The sequence below is a fragment of the Amblyomma americanum genome, chromosome 9 (genome assembly GCF_052857255.1).
Source record: "Amblyomma americanum isolate KBUSLIRL-KWMA chromosome 9, ASM5285725v1, whole genome shotgun sequence".
Taxonomy (NCBI): Eukaryota; Metazoa; Arthropoda; class Arachnida; order Ixodida; family Ixodidae; genus Amblyomma; species Amblyomma americanum.
Window position 1 is genome coordinate 147,948,249 of NC_135505.1, and position 22,173 is coordinate 147,970,421.

Consider the following 22,173-nt stretch of genomic DNA (forward strand, 5'->3'; position numbering starts at 1 on the left):
AGAAACCGGCAAGGCCATCAATGCTTCGAGTAGCGTTTACAAGAACCTCACACGTGTATTAAATAAGAACAAGCATTTGGGATGTGGTGCGCGTAACCTCTATAACTTAAATAAAATGCTGCGCAGTTTTTGGTCGGCTTACGTTGATTCCTCATCGTGGTACGACAGAATAACCGGCGAGCCGAATTCGCCGTATCCTGGATGTCTGAGGGACTTGAGGCTCTTTATATTGCCACCGAAGGTGAAGTCCTCGTAGAAGTTTCGGTGCACAAGGTGCCACTCTCCAAAGCCGGCGAAGTCCTGTGCGATGAGACAGACGTTATGGTGACTTGCGAAAGTACGCGCAATCCCGACAAGCACAGCTTTCTCGGGCAAAAATTTTGAACATTGAAAAATTGTAAGGTACTGTTACAGAAATATTGAAAGTAATGGACCATTATTCTGATATGTAGCAAAATCTTTTTTTTTTTAATTGTTTCCAGCGATCGCATCGAACAGTTAAGACTGCCACAGAATACCAGTGGGCAACGCTTTTGACGATAGCAAAAATGTGAATAGAAAAAAATACAAAACTTTCATCGGGTGATCGGCGGATATGCTGATTGCTATGGTGACATCTTACATTATGTGAAAAAATTGCGTTCATAAACAGTTTCCTGCTCAAAAATGCTTTTGTACAGAATTGCTGGGTATGATCGCGCAAAGATGTTTCTACGTAAGAGGAGGGAGTTGGCAGGAGAGGACAGGCGCATCCATTCCGGCAGTATCCAACCGTACGAAATGTGCGGCCGTTCACTTCGCCGCAGTCAGCGAGCACGCTCCGTTTGCTCGAGAGGCCGTTGAGAGCGCTGCAATATGGTAGTGCATGATCGCAGTCACATGGTATTTTTTCATGTTCCACGGACTTTCTTTAGATGCCGGAAAATAGGACCCCGTAGGAGAAGCGATGCGAAGATAAACTAGATCGATTGTTTCCAAACCTGCTCTACAACCAAACGTAACACTCTTGGCACTGAAATGAATATTTGAAAAATTGCATAATTCATATTAGTTAATTAACGAATTAAGCGGAATATAAAAAAATATTAGGAGGAGCGCCGCATGATGGCAAACAATGTATCGTTGGTTTCAGCAGTCTGCAGTTTACCGCTGTTTTTAAATCGTTGGTTCAAGTTAAGTGAGACACCCCGTAAGTTACGTGAGACACCCGCCCTCGCCGTTAGATGACGTTCCACGTCACACTCGCGGTATTACAGGAAGTGCTACGTCCGCTGCTATGGACGAGGGTCGCGCTGTTGAACACACCCAAGGTTTGCTTACGCACAAAACATAAGTACCCACGAAAGCAGCAGATTAGACAGCCGTCACCGTCGCTCAGTTGGTAGAGCACCGGACGCGATATTCGGAGGTCGTGGGTTAAGATTCCACCAGCGGCATGGTTGTTTTTTCTGCTGCTTTATAAGTAATTTTCTTTAAACCGATTGATTGGCACTAAAATTAAAAAAAAATTAAAAGCAGTCCCCTATGCACCTTGGTTTCGGTGACTGTTGGCTTCCTTAATATGTTTGTCAAAACGAGCCCCTCATTTCCTTTACCTTGTCTGCTAATATATATATATATATATATATATATATATATATATATATATATATATATATATATATATATATATATATATATATATATATATATATATATATATATATATATATATATATATATATATATACTGATGTGTGTTGTGGGTGTTTAATCTGCCTTGTTCAAACGGCTCCATCTGGTAGCAATTGTGCACCCTAAACAGGAAGCAGTAAAAATGGGAGTAATCTTTCCTCTATCGCACTGCCCTTTTATGGAATGGGAGTGTGTTAGAGGACAGCTTACACCCTTTTTGACTCCTTTATAGACGTATTGGTGTTCTCAGTGTAGCACATGCGGAAGCGTTCCGGCTGCATTAGAAGCCGGTACAGTACGCAGAAACCGCCAGCTGATAGTATGCCTAGTTTTCGGTGCGGAGTTGGGTGATTTCTGGGGTCCCAAAATACTATTATCGAGATGTTTTAAAAAGATACTAGCAGCGAAATGGTGTTGCATACTTTCTCTCGCCCTTGTTAAAAGTACTCGCCAGCTATTAAGGAACGGTCGCCGTCATACATGTACTGTGAAAGGAGAAGATAACGTTAGGGCATTTTAACGCGAGAGCTTTAAGGACCTCGTGTCGCAGAAAAGCTGGCGTCGTCCGGGTCTTTGGCCGTGAGCGAAATATGGCGCATCTCGGTGGACACCTGAACCGCGCCGTAAGGGAAGAGATTTTCCTTCGCTTACGGCGCGGTACGGCTGTGCAGCGAGAATTGTGAGACAGGCGTCATTTCCTTTCCTTAAAACCAATTTTCATTTCAATTTCCTTCCCTTACGGCCCGGTTCTGGTATCCATTGAGATATGTGAAACCAGGCGTCATTTCCTTTCCTCAAAACATTTTATTTTCTGTTTCCTTGCCTTACGGCGCGGTTCCGGTGTCCACTAAGATATGTTTCCTTTCCTTAAATTGTCTAGGCAAGGGGTCGCACCGAAGGACAATGGCGTTCCGTGGATTCCTTGGCAATGCTGAAACACGCTGCCGCGTCCTGCTCTTAAAGTCAAAGCTTAAGCGTCCTCCAAATTTTGTTTGTGCTTTTATGCGCCGTAGTCCAGTCCAGTACCACCAACTGTGGTTATCTCCGGCACTCTCAGAACGGGATCTTTTTGTCAGCTTAGAAATCCTTAGCTTATGGGATGCACTCGGCTTTTATTATCGAAAGAATGACGTCATAGGTGCACTGTGAAGTATTAAAACTAGTTTGAGAACATGTTTTTTTAATGCACTTCTATGGGTCTTAGCCACAGCAGTTACCCCCACCTGGCGGCAGCAGCGCCACTGCAACTTCCTTGCGTCACAGGTCGATGTTTGTCTATTACAGGGTTCCTCTGGCAGGTGGCTACGGCCGACTTGCATCTATTTTAGGGTGTGGGCTGGACAACTTACTTTTTAGGTTTTTCTGCCCATTCTACATTTTGTCGTCTATGCCGTCTGTCCGCAGAGCCAGCGCGCAGATGAGCGAGACCTCAGCATTCGCTGGCGTTGGATAAATGCACTCGCTTATATAGTAACGAGCGTTGCCACCCTTGGTGTCCTTTGGCGGCAGTGCCAAAGGTCTGCAGAAAAAAAATCTGCATGCGATTAACGTCTCGCCCTAATCAGCACTCAGCAGGTGAGGGTCGGCAGTGAGCGAATCAGAAAGGGCTATTGAAATTGTAAGCCTAGCCTTTGATCTTTCCGCGCAATGTTTGTTTCAGTGAAATCGTCACACTTCGTGACTTATTCAGGAAATTATTCATTTCTTTATTTATTTTCACTGCACCCTGCACCACCGAAGCATCATAGGAAGGTACTGGGTGCAGCATTAAAGAGTAACATCAAGGAAAGAAAGAAAGGAAAAAGGAAAATCTATAAAAACCAGGGATGCAGAAAAATAAGCAATGGTATCAACAGCAGTACATTCAGTTTTTAATGATTGGTTTGAAAGAACAGTACAATCACAAATCATTGATTACTCTTTAAAATGCATCTTAGTGAGCAGTCACAACTTTACCGGCAACTTATACGAGTCAGAAATACTACTGGCGAAATATTAGTACCTAATGTAGTTCGTTTTGCAGATGATTTGTTGTATCTTAAAAGAGCGGTCTCTGCCGTTTTATATATGGTGGGGTGTCTTAAAGTATTTGTGCTAATACGTGTGCCTGTCTAGTCGGCCTATATTAGGTGTAGACGTTCCGCTTTACACCTTGTCAGGTACAGCATCATCATCCTCATCATCAGCTTCACTACATCCACTGCAGTGCAAAAGCCTCTCCCACGTCTCTTCAACTAACCCTGTTCTTTGCCAGCTGCGCCCATCGTATACCGTATGTCCGCAAACTTCCTAACCTCATCCTAACTGCCGCCCACTGCTATGCTTGCCTTCTCTTGGAATCCACTCCGTTACCCTTAACGAACATCGGTTACCTTTGGCTTCGCATTACGTGTCCTACCCAAGCCCATTTATTCCTCTTGATTTCTACCAGAAAGAAATTACCCCCATGTTCCCACTCTGCGCTCTTCCTCTCCCTTAGCGTTACACTTGTCATTTCTTCTGGCGTACAAAACATTTGTGGGACCTATTTTAGAATACGCAAATGCAGTTTGGTTTCCTTAAACAGCAACTAACATAGCTAAACTTGAAGGCGTGCAAAGAAAAGCCGCAAGGTTCATTCACAGCAAATACCGGTCTACTGACTCACCCTCACGTCTCTTAGCCTGTTCAGGCCTTAACACATTATCGACGAGAGCAAAACAAGCTCGACTTAAGTTCCTTTTTCAAATGCTGCATAGTCAGTATAAAATGGATACCACGCAGTACATTTCATATTCGCAAGCTAGAAAAACACGGCATCAACACGAGCATGCGCTGAGTATTCTTTCTCTAACGACACATTCAGGTACTCATTTTATCTCGCGTACTCAGAGAATGGAACGGACTTAGCTCATCATTAACAACGACAAATTCATTATCCAGGTTCGTTTCACAGTTAGAGCTTATCACAAAAGATTATTAAGATATTTTAATCTTTGTTCCCGATTCTCTATTAAGTAACACTCTCAATAAGTAAATATAAGATTCAGTTGCTTCTTTAAAATTTCCAGTTTTTGCTTATCTCTATAACGTGCACATTTTTTGTTCAATGTATTCTACGTTGTTTTCTGTTGTATTTTTGTATTACCTTATTGCTTGTATTTTTGATGAATTGTGCTGTTTCTCTGTTATTTGCGTCACTCACACGTATGCTTGTACGCGAACAAGAAATCATTGTTCATGCCCTTCTGCCAGGCTATCGGCTGAGAGCGGCAGTATTGAAAATAAATAAATAAATTACCCTTTCCATAGCTCGCTGCACAGCGTAAAGCGTGGTATAAATCTTTCATTCAGCGATGGTATACACCTTCCCATCAGGGATAAAACGCTCACTTTTAAAGAAGTGCCTATTTCCTCTTTCCAGCTGCACACTTGGTCAGTATTTATATGCATGCGTAACGGCAAGAAGAAATCTAGACATTACATGTTCTGCATAATAAAAAATGCAGTATACCGAGAGTAGCTCTTCGGGCCTTTGTTCAGTAAGGCAGTTTTAAAAACAGCAATAATTGGCAGTCATTTTCATCAATGCTATACTGTTTAAAACGCTGGCATTGGCTCATTTAAAGTGACAGTGACAAAGGACGGGGATGGTGATATCGCCCTTACCCAACCAACATCTTGGAATCGTTGCAGGTTGCCTTGCACTTCAGGGTACACAACCTCTCCGGAGACCACTAAGAAAATATTCGCAGCGACGACCTGCATAAGCAACATACTGCGCTTGCTTTGTTTCATATCAGTTCAGCCCAACGTGGCAGACCGAACAAAGCCATCTCCTGTTTTAACATTGGCACAAAGGAAACACTCTCCATAATTTATTGGTGTCGAGTGTGCCGCGTCGTTTGTCCGGCATTCAAAAGCGACATCCGGTCTAAAGGATTTCCGGAAATGTGTATTTCTGAACTGACAGCTATAAGAGTAGGCCTGACCACTCGCTCGACGTTAAACGGTATCGAGCTATATGCTAGCTGAAAATTGTCAGTGAATTGAGGATGCTTCGTGAACAGCTTTATAACTCTCGTGTTTGGTGCATCGCTCGAACTTTGTGGCGCCGCCAAGTTCAATGGTCCCACAAAAATGTGCTCATCATTAAAATCTGCAATGTTAATAGTTACACGGCTTGAGCTCGTAAGGCCGTGAAGCCTAATATTCGGGCATAAATACGGGTTTCTTTTACTCCAAGTAGAATGTTAATGAATATTTCGCTGTGCATATAAATAAGGCATCATTATGAGCGTAAGTTTATTGAAAAAACGAAAGTGAAGTGGTTGAGTAAATAAAATGGCATCGCCAGGCGTCGCAGTTTGCGAAGTTATTATGCGGGACAAACTGTCCTAAAACTACACGTGGGCATCGCAAGAGGTTTTAGTGTTGAGAGACACATCAATTTCGATCACTTGATCTTCTTTAAAATGCACTCGCACCGCTGACAAGAAGCACCATTTTTCTTTTTTTGGTCCGTTGCTATGTGCCCACAGCGGCAGGATTCAACCCCGCGATGTCGATCTCAGCGACGAAGAGCCTTAGCAATCGAGGTGGACGTTGTGGTTAAAGTTGTTTACGTTTATGAAAGCACACTGCAATTACAGCCCACGCGGCAGGAACTTCGCGCGAATGGGACAACTAAGAAGACGCTATGCAGGGAAAATTTTGCAAACTAGGTTCTGAGACACGCATAACTGACGACACTCGTAACACTCTCTTGACAGGTGGGCTACATAAACAGGCCACTAATATATAGAAAGCGTAAGTGAGCACCGCAGCCTGGTCCCCAATTGCTCACTTGGACTTTGTGCAGTTAACTTCATGTGGATTCAACTGCAGTTTGAAAATGAGTATATTTTCAAGGCTTGCCAATGACATGCCTAAAGGAGGGATTATTGAATCGTTTTATGTCGAAAAACTACGAACTGTGCTTGTATGCCGTCACAACCCGTACATAGCAATGAAACGAACTTTTTACACGCTACAAATTAGGTTGTATAAGCCTATATTTTCCTAAATGACTTCATTTGGATGCGCAGTGGCAGACTCGTCCTCATGTCTCTTGGTTCCCTACTTGTTCGTCTTCTCAAGCACGGAACACTGTATGTTACAGGTGAAGAGAAACTGTCTTAACAACAGTTTAGTTTGAGCATTCACTTCGCTTGTGGGGTGTTCTCGGTTCGATTCCAAGTGCTTCCGGGTACCCAGCAGTTTTCGAATGGGTACAAGCTTTCCCTCGCCCAGTTGTTCGGCTCCTCTGGAGTGAAACGCTTGATAATGATGATGATGATGATTATGATCATGGAGACGTTTTATGCCGCAAGGGCATCTGTCCGGACCCCGTAGAATATCTGATACGGGTCCCAATTGGACTTATTTTTGGAAATGTGGCGGAGAGTTTGAAGGATGCTTCACTCCCGTCACCGGTTGGCCCAGTATTGCACTGCCTCCGGGATCGGCCTTGTCTTTAGCGCGTCTTTGCTGTCCTGTCTTTCTATCCCATCTTTCAACTCACCAACTATCTGCACGTGGTAGCGATTGTGGCTCGGCTTGAGCCAGTGAGCAGGCCTGTGCATTTTCCTTTTCTTTCTTCCTGGCAACAACAGACAGACAGACAGGGCATCTGTGGCCAAAGAGCGCCATGGCACAAGGTTGTTTCTTCTACCCAAGCTGAGGTCAAAGACCCATTTCCCAAGCAAACACCCTAAAGTAGCCGAGCACCCGACCAAGGGAAAGCTTGCACCCATTCTATCAGCGGTGGGTACCCGGCGGCACCGTGATCAAAAAAGGGTCTTGGTCTAAAGCGCTGCTAAAAAAAAACAGACGAACGGTCATACAAACTGATTCGGCGAAGCTGCAATAGTGGAGAGTTTTAGCCTTTCGCTTTACGTCGGTCAGCTTCCCTTTGCGTTTATGAATTTTACTGCTCAGCGAGTGCCAATGCCCCGTTGCGAAAACGCCGGCGACTAAAGCATCGCTGTGTAAAGCCACCAGGCACCAGAAGCACCACCAACCAGCCACCTCCCTCTGCACCCCTCCAAGTTAGCGGGCTGCCCTACTGGCAACCGTTACCTCGTACTCCACACTCCGCAAGACCTCCACCCACTAAAAGCCCATGCACCAGTGAAACGATAAAGCCACAGGGAAATCCAATTCAAAGACAAAGCGCCACCAACGCCCTGTAAATTCTGTAAAAGTGCGAAGCCTCGATAAAAGTAAAGATATTCGTTAGAACAAAAACATCAAAGTAATTATTTGAGGTAAATCCAGCTGAATTCGCAGAATAGAACCATCTGATCCCATCCCTGATCATCCCGCACATTCAGATTTCGCCGTAACGTTTTCGCTCTGCTGCTGCATGGGATTCTGGGAGCTCAGGATCGGTGCCGGCCTTCTGGATGGTGAAGACGGAGCGGGTGTATGGTAGATTGGTTGGCTTCTCTCATGAGCTGCCGATGGGAAGTGGCTTAATTCGGAGGAATGGAGGGAGGTTTCGTTCCGCCGATGCGTGGGCTAAAACAGTTGGAAGCCTTCTGGAAGGCCAAAGGAGGCGGAGAGTAGAGCGGAATGTGTAGATGCGTGAATTCCTTCTCATGTGCTGCTGATGAGTGGCGGCTTCCGAAAGCTGGAGGTGGGTTTCCTTCCGGTGCTGCTTAGGTTCCTGTAGCGTAAAGGTTCTGGAGAGAGACGGCTGGAGACTTTCCGAAAGGTGGAAGGGGTTGGAGGACTTCTGGAGCATGGAGGGGGCTAGAGAAGTATAGGGGCGAGTGTATGGGTGGTTGGCTCCTCAGGTGTGCCTCTGGTGAGTGGAGGCTTCCGGTGGTTGGAGGTGAGTTTCTTTCCGTTTCTTGGAGGTCTTCTGGTGGTTTGAGATGCCAGGATGGTGCTGCAGCGTGGATGCTGCCTGGGGGAAGTGTCTGGGTGAAGTTCTTCTTTCATGATCTTTTGGTCTTTTGTTGGGTGAAGGTGAGTGAGTGGTTGTTGGGTTACGATTCCTGAGGGTATCGGTATCAGTGCTTTGCTATGACACGCCGACGCCGCAGTTTCCGGAACTTAGCCTATTACTGCTGTCGCAGTTTGAAAGAGGCCAAAAACAGTCTACGGCACCAGACGGGTTTAGGTAATTCCTGGAGAGGCTATCCGCTGTGGCAGGGTTGCCCAAAAACCCAATTCGCAAGCATTTAACCCAAGCGGGTAGACTACCACCAGGCTGAGGAAAAGCTCGCATCTATTAGAAAGCCAGTGGGTACCAGCGCAATGGATATTGGTCCAAGCACTTGCCACATATAAACCGCATGCCTGAGCCGATTAGCCACAACTGCGGCAGTCCGGCCCTGCTATGGGGTAGTTGCGCTGAAGTTTCCGAGCAAAATTTGTTCTTCAGCTGGTTGGTTCATATTTCATACAGCGTTGAGGTTCCGTGCTGGCCAAGCTCCAAGCCAGTAGAGTGCTCGTGCAAATTTTACGCATAGGTATTTGGTGACACCGAATTGTCTCCCACGACCGGAATGGAAGCCCACCAACGAATCCACCCGTTGTTGTACAGAGTGTGTGCGACAGCCCCGTCATAAACCTCCCCTTCCCGACTGAGCCCCCTCATTGGCCGAACACCTGGCCACAGGACATCTCTACCTATTAGAAAACCAGTGGATTCCCTGCGGCACTGGGGACCAAAAGCTGCATCCCTACCCCAATGCGGGACAGCTGCTCTTACCACTATGCCACGATTTTGGTTGTCAATGTTGATCCCTTTACCGACCAGATATATATGTTATTTACCATTACTTATTTACTGCTCGTAGCAGCAAGCACGGGATTAATGATTCTACAATAAACTGTTCAAGACAACACGAGTGCCGAAAACCAATTCTCACTTAATTATACAAATAATGGAAGTTTTCCTCGATATCTCTAAGATGTCAGGATCAATGAAATAAGTGCGCTGTCGTACTGAGGGCCAAACGCTGCACTTCAGTTCAACCACTCCGGTTTCGCTTCATTTTGAACTACTAAGGGTACAGAAAACACAGGCACTGGCTGTCGCGAATTCCATATGTGCCTTCAATTATCGAAATTCGCGCATTAGCTGTGAGAATTATTGCATGATAAGCTGCAGAATTAAGCTCTGAAAAGTTGTATGGCCTCAAACCCGTTAATTGGAGTCAGTGCAAAACCGTCAATGGCTCCTACTTAGACCTCGCAAAGTACATCGCGAAAGAATTTGATTGACGGGAAACAAAAAATCTCGCAGGGCTGCCATCGGTGGATGTGAAACGATGTGCGATCCGCCCAGTCATGAATGATAGTTTCCTGCCGACATGTCGCGCTCTTTTGACATATTCCAATGGCTCACGGTTTCTAAAGTAATGGCGTGGAGCCGAATACGCATATCGGACGTTTAAGCTAAGCTTGTCGAGATTTAAAATAGCAACAACTCCTTCTACAGATATTTCACTAGGGCAGTGTTATAAGGTCATTGTCTTGTCTGCGACGGCATAACTTTTTATGTCTGTGATTACCTAATTAAAGCAGGTGAATTGGCTAATTTTTAAGCCTGAACAATCTGGCAAGTGTTCTAAAGCGGAGAGAAGCAGAGGATATTCAAAAAATGGTAATTTCAGCTTTCTTCAAGGTAACAGTAACGTGGTTTCTTTTACTGGTAATAAAATGAAGCCCCCAAGATTTAGATTTGTAACATGACTATGGGCCACTGCGTCCTGGTGTTAGCCCCCTCAAACAGGCCTCTATGGCAGGAACTCGGCTACGGAAAGTCGGAATTATTAAGATCGCCGGTAACAACGCTGGTTCTGTGATGAGCGCGAGACTTCTCTTTGATAGAATAGTATGATGCGGAAGCATAGGAACGTCGCAGCCCTGCTACAGCATTATGACTAGCACGTGCGAGGTTCTCGGCCTCCCGCCGAAACCGCCATTGTTTCGAATTTATATATCGGGGCCACGTTTGCGGGTGCTATCATTGCCACTCGAGCACGCATTGACACACGGCAGTTTTTAATCTGCTGAACACTATTCTGAGCTAATGTAAGGAACCACTCTAACGTCCCTTTGGCGAACCTGATTGGAATGGAGTGGTAATTGCTCAAATGGATCTACAACTTTTGCATCCAACATTTTAGACCGAAAGTGGTTGGTAATATTTCCGCTTATTTATCTGCTCTAATTGGGAAACAAGGAGTATTTAAAGAATATCTTGACTTTAACAAGACGACTGAGCATAGCCACGCACAAGTCGAATCGTCGCATAACGCGTAGGCGTTCTTTAAGTCTTGGCACAAGTTACCAGAAACACCGTCTGTGTACGTGCCTGTAGTGCCAATCATTACGTCAAGCTCCTGGTCTATGGAAAGCTAACTTGCATTTTAATTTTCTGCAGTTGATATAGTGAATCAAGTTGGTACAGCTATATTGCTCGTAGCTGCACAACCAGTAAACTTTGTTCCCGCAGTGTGTTCAGGTAGGCGTTCAGCTAAGAGTTTGTTCTCTATTGGAAAAGTTTGGAAACTAACACCAATACCTAATCCAAGCTGTATCCACCAAATGCAAAATAAATCATTGCGTTATGACCATGGGGGAAATTATGCACTGCTGTCGATCGTGGCTTAATGCTTGGGCGTCCGCCTCGGCGGCGGGAGGGGATTGGTTCGAAACCTACCGGTAGAAGCGAATACAAGCGTCTCATCTCGCTTATAGCAAAACATATGGGCGGTAAATTCGCATTACTTTTTATTTAGAGCAATGATTCTGCCGCTTCTAGGCCTAAGAGAATCGTCGGTTTATTGACAAAAATGGTTCCCGTTCTTATTGTTGCGTCTCCGTTTGCATACGCTGAACTAAAAATACGAATGTGTGCAAATGGCGTAATAACCCGCAGAACGCTTGCGTCTAGTGTACGTAAGCGTGCATGCGCTCATGGTATACGCAGACAGCGTCGATTTACGCTCACATTTTCTCATTTCTTGGCGTCTTCCACTGCCTCCGTGTTTGAAGTCTGGAACACAGAGTCAAGTCGGCTTCGTCGATGGTTTTTCCTAGACATTCGTTTTGGCTAATTTCGCCCTTCGCCAAGGTATACTCTCTCTTTATCTGCGCGATTTGGCTGCTGTAGTCAGCTGTCGTCGGCTCCATGAGCTGCGAAGAGGTGTAGTGGCCTAATTTGCTTCGCTCCTTCCCCGCTAGGCAGCGATATGAGGCGTTACCCGCCAAGAAGCAGAAAGAAAAAAGAGGTTCTGGCTCTCCGGGTGAGTCGTAACCGTTCGTTAATGGTCTGGAATTAAAGACGGCTTCCATTTCTTCAAGTGTTGTTGTTAGCTAGGCTAAGGGAAGAAACATGGAACCGATAACGTTCTTCGGTTCAAGTTTGGCTGATCCAATGAGTCCACAAATACCCATATCCCTATAGGTTACTCTCAACTGTGAACTTCGCTTCGATTCGTGTCGCTGCAAAATAATACATATTTTCGGATGCACTTCTAAACGCGTAGAAGATCTTTGTTGGCTTTCTAGAAAATCTGGAGAGCCTCTGCCAACAACAGAGGACTTGCTGTAGCTCTTAAACGCATTCGCCAAGTCAGTACTTCACTTGTTTGGTTCATTGGTGTCTGGTACCACCGCATGGCACCATCGAAAGAGGAATGCACGAGCGTCATTATCTCCCATCTCTAGTATAAAAATTCCGTTTTCAATACCTGTCACCTGGGCTATTTTGTTTCTTCTGAATTTCAGTAGCAAAGCTACAAGGGCATTTATCAAATTGGGACCACTTTTGAGGTTTTCTGTTCAGTGTCTTTGAATTCTTGCCATGCGATGAAGCATCGAAAATCGCTCCTAGACTCATCGCAATGCTACTTATTGGGTGCACAGGCTGAAGCGGCATGTGATAGATAAGCTTTCCCTGTTCTTCGTTTTCTACTACTGGCAGTTCTTTCTGATGGCATCATCGTAGGCTGCATGCATTTCGTGAGTTTTTCGAAGATGTTTGGTCAGACTGACCAATCATCTTAAGCGTTTTTTAGCAATATCCCAGTTGTGACTTTGGTCTATGTTTTGTTTCCAGAGAAGGGCTATGATAGCGAGAAGGGATGTGATAGTGAAAGTGAACACTTTGTGTTGCCCTCGAAGCCTTCGCGAGGCAACAAAGGAGCTAAAAAAGTAACACTACAATGTGCGACAAGTGGCCACCGGAAGTTAGCCTGTATTTCAAGGATGCCGTCTGGTTACAGCCGCGCCAGAAGCTGGTCCAGTGAAGTTTTGAAATCCGGGGCTATGTTACCGAGAACTGACGGCACCAATAAATAGAAGCAAGCTGTCGGACACGTCTATCGGTGTGTACTTTTTAGGAACGTCTGTTGAGGATCACCAGAATGTCCAACTATGCTTGACGAGGCGACAGCTTCCTTGCTAAGAAACAATCCGCACTTGTAGCCTTCTAGCTTCGAATGTTCGCATTCGAGCTGCTTTCAAATGAGCTCTCTTAGCAGCCGACTCACGGGGGTTGCCTATGATAGCATGTTTAGGTGCAATAAGGTGGCGGTTTGGGCTTGTTGGTAGCGCATGACGTATAAAATAGCGCAACATCAGACAAGGATATGAAAGAACACACACGAGCGCTAACTTGCAACAGTTTATTGCGGAAGAGAGCCTGTAGATATATAAGACATGGCGCACTGCAGAAAATGTGAATCCGAGTTTAAACCTCTTTTTCACGCATGCACGGTCATTGCCAAAAACACTTGCAAACTCACGCGAGAAATAATCGAAGCAGAAATGATAGATAGCTTAAGTGATCAGTGCATAGCAAAACCCTCTGTTGGGCTTTCTAGTAAGGAATTAGATTACCTCAGAAGCCACTAACAACTGACTGTCTCCCGCGCTTGCGCAATGTATCGCCATGCCATATGTATATCTACAGGCTCTCTTCCGCAATAAACTGTTGCAAGTTAGCGCTCGTGTGTGTTCTTTCATGCCCTTGTCTGATGTTGCGCTATTTTATACAGCATGTTGAGGCAAGCAAAAAAAGTAGCAAATAATATAAAGCGCTCTTGCATGGTGCCTGCGACAATTTTCAATAAATGAGAGTATTTTGATAAAATTGGATTTCATTTCTCTATCATCACTAGGTTAGAATTTGGCGGTTCCGAGCTTTTTTTTTTTTAGAAATCAAAAATGAAAAGGTCTGTAATGTTACAAAACCCAAAAACGAATGTATGCTCATTTTTTGTTAGGAAAAGATATTTTTTACGCATTGATGAGCTGTAGCGAGATAAATGCATCTCATTAGCAAATGTATCTGTAAAATTGTCACCATACGTAGCCACATTCTCATGAAGAAGAGAACAGCGCAACATTTGCAGAGACGTTTAGATACTATTAGAGGTTGAAAAACGGCGATTAGAAAAAGATGTGTGTAGTTACAGTCAATGTACAAATTCATAAGCCGAGAGCGCATGCCGTTTATGGATTTCAGCAACGAAGCGGAAATGGCTTAAGCATATGGCAGCGCAAGACGACTGATGGGATCATTGCACTCCAGTAAAAATTCAGGCCAATAAGCTCATAACTTGAGCCGGCATGCACATAAGGATCTCTTCTGAAACGCTTAAAAGGAAGCCTCCAGTATGGCAGCATTACATGGTCGAGTAGCCGAGCCGCAGGTCATATATGCACTGATGTTGCCGCTAACGGCTTTTGTCTTAGCTCTAAAAATTTTGCTGTCGGCCGCTAGACTGCATTATCCGGAATTACGAAGTGACCTCCAGCAGTACCAAGATACGAGCCAGGTAAGATACATATAAATTATTTCGCACCCGGTCCCAAGCTAGATGTTCAGGAAAGTTTGATGGCACACATGATCGAAATAGAGCAGTGCCGGCAAAAGACCCGATCACTGGTTTTGTTGTTACATGTATTTTGTTGGGTAATCTGTGCCAGCAAAGATTAAAACACGAAACCTATGTTGCAGAATTCATCTAAGAAACATATATGAAGAACAGAACTAAGGGAAGATTCAGGTGAACTATCAAAATCAGTCTACTATTTGTGTATTTGGGCACAACGCGCCAACCATCAATCTACTTGTCTTTTTCGAAGTGCCATATTGCCTTAACCTGCACTGCATAAGTAAAATTGTGAAGTTTGGGGCAAATTTTTATCTGGTAGCTTTTTTCAGATGTCTAAAAGAATTGTGCACTCACACATATTTTGCAAGAAATTCTCTCGTAAGTCGAACAGATCTTCTGCCCAGTAGGAGGAGGAGGAAAACATTTATTAAGAGCATAAATACTGGGTGAGTTCAGTAGGAGAACCCATTGGTCGCCATCACAATCCGGCCCCTCTCAACCAGCCATTTCTGGTCGAGGGGACTGTGGCTATGAAGGGTTGCCTCCCAGCGCTCATATGTCGGATCGGGATTGCTGTCCAAGTCTTGGTTTTCTTGACATTCCCAAGCTGGGTGCCAACTGCTCCACAGAAGGGGCAGGATGAATCGTAGGCGTCTGGATACCATTTTCTCATCAAGTAGGGATTGGACAGAGTATTAGTTTGTCGTCACCTGATTATGTGGTCTTCCAATTTGCTAAAGGTTTTGCGCCTAACTTGCCGTCTTGCACTGTCCTACGCCTTTTCTCTCAAACTTCTTCGTTTCATTTTTTCTGCTATATTTGCCAACGCAGTGCTATCCGGACGTTGGAGAATGGGTCCTCGTATACCGAAACTACTACTTCGATGCAGATTTTGCTGGAGCCGAGAAATGCGTCAAGTATGAAAGATTCGGAGTGTATGAAAACTTCACTACGCCTTGCATCTTCCTCTTTGGGCCGCATGGATCAAAGTAAGAGCCTTCACATCCTATCTTTAGAAGATACGATTTGCTTTCGTGACCAGTTTTCCCAGCAGTTTGTTCCTAGATGACGATATATACTTCAATTTTGACACGCGGTTCTTCCGCAGGATTAAGCTCTTCGAACTTCATGGCGGTCTCGTTCATCACCCTGGGAGTTATCTTGTGCATGCGTGTGCGAGACAAATTTAAAAGATCATTTTTGCTACAGTTGCTGCTTGAAAATTGCACCAAATGCGGTATTTCATTTCATAAAACCACCAGAAAGTTTAAAAGAGCAGTAATTTCGGTGAAGTGTTCCTAAAGTCAGTCACTGCGTTCATTTGCCGCTAACATGAGAAACATATAGAACATTCTACCAAAGTGAAGTCCGCGCAAGGCACGGTTCAAGGTTTGTTTCAATCTACAGTGTTTCCAAACCACGCTGAAAAAAATAATGTGCTAGCTTCTTAAATAGAACCTTAAAGAAGTAAATTCGACAGCATTTAGGTTGCCTGCTATGATGTCTGCAGTGAGTGTCTAATGTACTTCTTGCGAAAAAATTATGCTCAAGTTACATGCATGGTCTGCTTGTCATAAACAAGTCTTGTCAGGAATAATTCTAAACTCATTCTTCTAACATATATTGCATTTGGTGCATGTAAAGCTGCCAATGGCGTTGTTGGTTTTTCATGTTTGACTTCATCAGCGCGGCTTATGGGTACGAACACCGGATAATTTAAGCGCAGTTACTTATACTCTGTCGTATTTCAGTCATAGCACGCAGAAATGTCTCTCTGCCACACTTACTCGCATACCAGCGAGACAACAGTGCACTAAAGATGTCTTGTACATTGAAACATTCTTACGCGTAACACAAAAGATAATAATCTTCTCTTCGAATCCAGCTGCGTAGACAAGTCTAATGCATGGGATCGCCAAACCACTATCAAAGTGCTCAGTTCATTACCGTCGCCTCCCTAAAATGTGAGAACTAGCTGACAACCGTGAAATGTTTGTTCCAAATGACGCATAATGTGTCTCCGCTTGCTTACTGCAGCACTGGAAGCATTACTCTCAGTTCATCGCCATGCTATACAGCAAAAAACCAGAAGTCGTTTGTTCCTGAAGATGGTAAGTAGGCGAGTACGTAGAGCTCGCGGCGCCTGCTGTGCCTCAATCTGCGAACAATAGTTCCAAAAGTACTCGTTCGTTATCTGTCTATAGGGACCGCTATCGTGGAAGCGGTTGCTCAAAAAAATTCAGGTTACAGCGTAGCCACAGGGCTACAAAGAAAAGCTACCCAGTTTTGCCATTGTCCATGTGCTCAGCTGCAACAAGGAACAACGGCCAGTTCGGGTTACAGTCTCCTTTCACTTTGTTATATATAAGGTTACCTTGAAGACGTGCAGACAAAGCTTTACCACGGCGGCTAGCAAAAAGAAGATGCGGTCGAAATCAACAATCCTAAGCGAGAACGAAAGAGCAGGTGGAAAGGAAGAGATAACGTTCTTCATTTGCAATAATATTAACTTTCTTGTTTGCGAGTACCAGTGAACGATAGTTGTTTCAAGATGACCATCGCCTTATTTTAACTAAAATGTGACCAAAAATTTCTATTGCCCACAACAACAATTTTCAGCAATTGTTGTGAAATAGTCACACACAACGGAGATCATCGAAAAAAGCCTTTTTTTAAACTCCGTTGTCCAATGAAAGTGTGAGGAAAACTAGGCGAGAATTTGAAAGTATTTAGGGTCAAAATATCCAGAGGTCTATCACCCTGAGCTGAAATGCTGCCCGCCGTCTCTTGCGAATGAACCCATCCCTCTAGCAAAATTGAAACTCCGTAACACCTAATGAAAAACCAAATGTATACCGAGAAATTTTGCAATAAACCTCAAAGTTTTCCCTTTTTCGGGATAGAGCAAAAGTTATTTTTCTTTTAATTTTAGGAGAGTATGCTTGGTGTATTTCAGTGGTTGTTTCCAGCAAGATTAAGAGTTATAAAGCTAATCTCGATATTTTCATTCAAAATGTTATCAGTTTTCTTGAGGTATTTTCATGTTCCTGTGTAATTTATCACGTGCTTCTGCAAATATTTTTCTCTTAAGTCGGATCTAAAACTTTTTGTTTAAAATTTGCTTCTACTTTTTTGTGACCTTCAGTCTGCTAGATAAAATACCCAAATAAGTGTTTACAAAGGCGTTAAACCTAAGGAATACTATTTTCTTCGAACAAATGAGCACTCTTGGCATAAAAAGATGAATTCTCAGGAGTGGAGACTACTTTCTCCGTTCTGACACCTCCAATTGAAATATTTACCTTCTTTCTTTCATTATTGGTCCAGTTGGAAACAAAGAATATTGCTAGGGCTTTCTTCACAAGGATGATCGTGGTCTACATATATATTTCAATTTCGGTTTTTCATGCTTAGTAATTATCGTATTACTTTGTGATAATTGTGATGCTTTTAATTGAGCTACATGATTTTTGTTATGCCATCTTGCGCAAAAGTGGAAGGACGCGTGTCCCGTCGTCTTCCTTCTGTCCTTGTATTGTTGCGCCATTTAATATGCTCGATGTAGTCTAACGTTGCTCAGCCTGAATGTCCTTCAAAGAGCAACCTTAAATGTTTTCAGCGCGTTTCAAGTTTCTTTGCGGGCAGACTTTGCGAAGTTACCTTTTAATATTATTTCAATTAGATAACTAATTCCTTAACTTTCATGGAAATATAATTAAATTACACTTAGATTTATAGTGCAAACAAATGGTTTATGGTTTATGGGGGTTCAACGTCCGAAAGCGACTCACGCTATGAGGGACGCCATAGTGAAGTGCCCCGGAAATTTCGTCCCCCTGAGGTTCCATTAAGTGCGCTGACATCGCACAGCACACGGGCCGCTACAATTTCGCCTTCATCCAAACTCGACCCCCGCAGCCAGGATCGAACCCGCGTCTCTCGGGTCAGCAGCCGAGCGCCATAACCACTGAGTCACCGCGGTGACACAGTGCAAAGAAATATAATTAAATTACTTTAAAATTACTCTCTAAAATTTCCACGCATGCAAAAAATACTCTGATCATACCTCGAACAAGAATTGCAAATTTCTTATTTTAGTGCACCGCAGGAGAAAATCAGCTTCAAAGTGCGCGTTAAAAATTTTACCCTGCCTCGAAGAAAAGGCGCATTGAGCAATGCTGAATAAGTTAGTTCAAGGCAATTGATTTTTTCAAAGTGAAAAGAGCTCCCAGCTTTGGATGAAACCCAATAATCGTAAAATCACATTGGGCGTGGGCACACGTGTTGAATGCGCGCGTGGGGTCGTGTGTAGATAGATCGATAGATAGATAGATAGTACTTTTATTCATTTCAATTCTCATACACCAAAAATCAGGCCTGCCAAATCCTCAAAGAGCTTGAGTGGCAGCGCCTGGCAGACAGCGAACATTAACAAAACAAAGGAAAATAGAAATCTTGCAACGAACTAAACAACAAGAAAAAACTTGACGACATGTGCACAGAGAGACCAATATAGAGACATAACTATTACATAGAAAGAGAGGACAGTAATGTGAAATTTAGACAATAACATTAGATGAAATAATTATGGGGCAGGAAGCAACGCGGAAACATGCCGCAAATTTTTTTTTCGGAGTGTATTTTGCGTTCTTGCGAAATACACTAGTTGGCGAACTACTGAAACAGGCAGGCACATAGTATTGACGTGTGCGCTTTCCTTAGCGGGTTGAGGAGCGGGGAATGCAGTAACGGTATTTTGGTCTTAAATCACGCGCAGGTACATATGGAATGGTGAACTGAGTGTACCAGTAAGGTTTAAGCACAATATTTTCGGTTAACAACTACGCAGTGCCACAAGGTGCACGTGGTTTTTCTTTCCTTCTCTCACCTCTACTCCCGTGGCCACTGGAACACGCGTGCGAAACCCCACCGACTTGCTGACTGGGGATTTCCGCACACTGCTCCCGCTCCCGAGGTGCCGGGCTCGGCAAACGAGAGACCACAGCTTTTCAGGCACAAAGCGCAGTGGTGTCTATTTCTAATAAAATTATTTCGATAGTAACGAATTACTTGTCCTCCGAAATTAGCGCTGAGAAGTAATTAATATGTAGCAGCAGCGCAAACACAGCCAGGAAAAGATCCAGACAGGACAGAGCGCTGAACTTCCAACTCTATTGGAAGAAACTGAAACCCGCGCTTATATGCACAGCAAGTCAAACGCCCACGAGGGGAATAATCAAGGTAACGTGATTATCCTTCCTGGTGAGCGTTTGACCTGGTGTGTATACAAGTGTGGGTTTCAGTTTCTTGCGATAAAGTTGGAAGTTCAGCGCTCTGTCGTTTATGCATATTTTTCCCGACTGTGTTCGCGCTGCTGATACATATGGATCGCAAGAAACCAGCCCCGCAGACCGGGTTAGTTAAAGTAATTAATTACCTTGCTAAATGACAAGACCAGCAGAATAATTCATTGCATAACCATAACCTGGGAAACAAACTAAATTCTTGTATTTGTTGAGCGTTATTTAATTATTGCCATGTCTGTTTCCGGACAGTAACGTATTAGCGCCAAAACAACCTTTCGCTATCCGTTTTGCGGAGTGTTAGTAATAAAGACGATGCTCAGTTTCGAAGTTTGTACTATTTATAATTTTTATGCACAGATTTACATTGTGTACATAATATGACGACGTATACTTTATCAGGGAACAAGTTTCGGCAAGTTGGTGATCCATTATCAAGAAAAAAATTGTAGCACACACACACACAAAAAAAAACAAGGCGCGCAGGGCAAGCGCATAAGAACCGTTTTTTGTGCCGCGTCCTCTCGGCTTTGATCCTGTCTTCGCTAGGTCAGCTGTGATTATTGGCAAGCACTCAGAAAGCGGAGGCAAAAGTCGTATTTAGCAAAGAAGTATCGCATTTTGCCATAGCTAAGCACAACAGGCAACTTTTAAACAATAATTCTTTGCAGTTTTTTATAATCCCCCGCACCTCTATTTTCTACGTTACGTTGCCTTCAAAAGATGAGCTACTATTTCGATTACTTTCAGATAATGTCCCGGCAGTGGAATTCCACACGATATACATGAACTGCGCATCTTGCTTTGTAGCCCGCCATCCTTACGCTGCCAACGGTAAGTCCACGAACACTTCTTAAAGCATTGCACAGGCAAACGACACCTACCCGATTTGGATATTTTAGTCAGGGCAGCGCGAAACAGAAGAACGCTGAAGGAATGACTGCCAGAGCTTACTTGTAAAATTTAAATTCTTTTGTTACTGTCGAGAGTGGTGTTTTATTCTATTTTTATATAGCTTGTGTATTGTGTTTTTGTCTGTTATGAGCGGGAGATTAATGATTTTCGTGCTCTCAAACTGCTATTTGTGAATAGCTAGTACAAAGTAAAAACACCAATATAAGATACAGCATAGTTAATTTACTATTCATCCCGTCATCATAAAATTTCTCTATTAAAGCGGCTGCGAAGAGCGCTATATAACGCTCTCTAAAAACAATGCATATACTATCACATTAACTGACGAATTCTATTTTGATTTTTTTCGAGCACAGGTTACGGCTGCACCTTGTGGCGCCGTTACGATTCCCTCAATATCCCGGATGTATGCTGCGAATTTATCTACGACGAGAACTGCGGCACCTCACCAAAGTACCACATGTACCACTCGACGTGCACCTGGAATCCTCCCACGAATCCGTAGTCAAAGAATCAAATATCACCCAACCCACTTACAAATCCTTCAACAACAAGTAGTTTGTCATCGAATGCTCTCACAAGTCGTTCATCAACCAATCCCCCAACAAATATTTCATCAACGAATTCGTCAGCAAGCACACCAAAGAGTCATCACCGATTGACGACGCCTTCTGTGGAGATTCCTCTGATAAATTTTTTGCATCCCTTTTGAAAAAATAAGGTGAAGCAGATGCGTTTACTATGATCAATCAAAGCCGTTTTCCTGCATCATAGAATATCTTAGTAGGAAACATGACCCTTTTTATTATTATCTGCGATAGCGTTCTCCCAGAAAGAGCGATCCTCTCTATAGCAAACCTTAGCGGTCGGTCGGTTAAATGTTTCACTTGTAGATTTTTGTGCCAAAAAACTCTTCCCAAGCATTAAAATCAGTTGTTTTCTTTTTTTGCAGCCAGCGTCATTACGTTACGCCCTTCACTACGTACAGCATGAATCGTGCAGACCTTTCGTTCTACATATACGGCGTGATCTGAAACACCCCGTAACCACTGAAGAATCTAATCTAGCAGGCGCATAGGGCATGTGTCCATTGAGCGTATGGCTGCCTTTGAATGGGTGGTGTTCGTGAGTGGGGTGCTAAAAGAGGAAACACAACTAACAAGCAAACTCAACAAATTCCGCTTAATGAGGCTCCTAACGAGGCCAACTTTATTTCATAACTATCACATAACTTCATAAATATGGAGTTTTTTTGTCACCACCAGACTGCGAATAAAAACGATCTTGACTGCTCGTAGACGCCTAACGATAAGAGCCAAATGGTTCCCATCAATTAGACTAACAATAAAAAAAATTAAGAGACTGAGACTGTACTTAGGCTGAGGCTGCACTGATTG

At 43.8% G+C, this 22,173-nt stretch overlaps 2 protein-coding genes across 3 annotated transcripts in view; one reads left to right on the forward strand and one right to left on the reverse strand.

The window, feature by feature from the left end:
* LOC144104830 (uncharacterized) overlaps positions 1-22,173 on the reverse strand; it is a 135,552-nt gene that overhangs the window by 4,035 nt on the left and 109,344 nt on the right. Inside the window, exons 1-2 of one of the 2 annotated variants that reach the window (XM_077638041.1) lie at positions 5,323-5,614; positions 143-300 (exon numbers count right to left, since the gene is read on the reverse strand). In XM_077638041.1, the coding sequence (XP_077494167.1) occupies positions 143-300; positions 5,323-5,451 (287 nt within the window). In that variant the 5' untranslated portion in view covers positions 5,452-5,614. Of the gene's footprint in view, positions 1-142; positions 301-5,322; positions 5,615-22,173 lie in introns of those variants that run through there. The other variant, XM_077638042.1, reaches the window with a different exon arrangement.
* On the forward strand, positions 12,882-21,281 carry LOC144105133 (uncharacterized). The gene is made up of 6 exons (XM_077638306.1): positions 12,882-12,961; positions 14,444-14,498; positions 15,390-15,547; positions 16,596-16,669; positions 20,612-20,695; positions 21,133-21,281. Exons 1-6 carry the CDS (start codon positions 12,882-12,884, stop codon positions 21,279-21,281), a joined length of 600 nt encoding a protein of 199 aa, XP_077494432.1.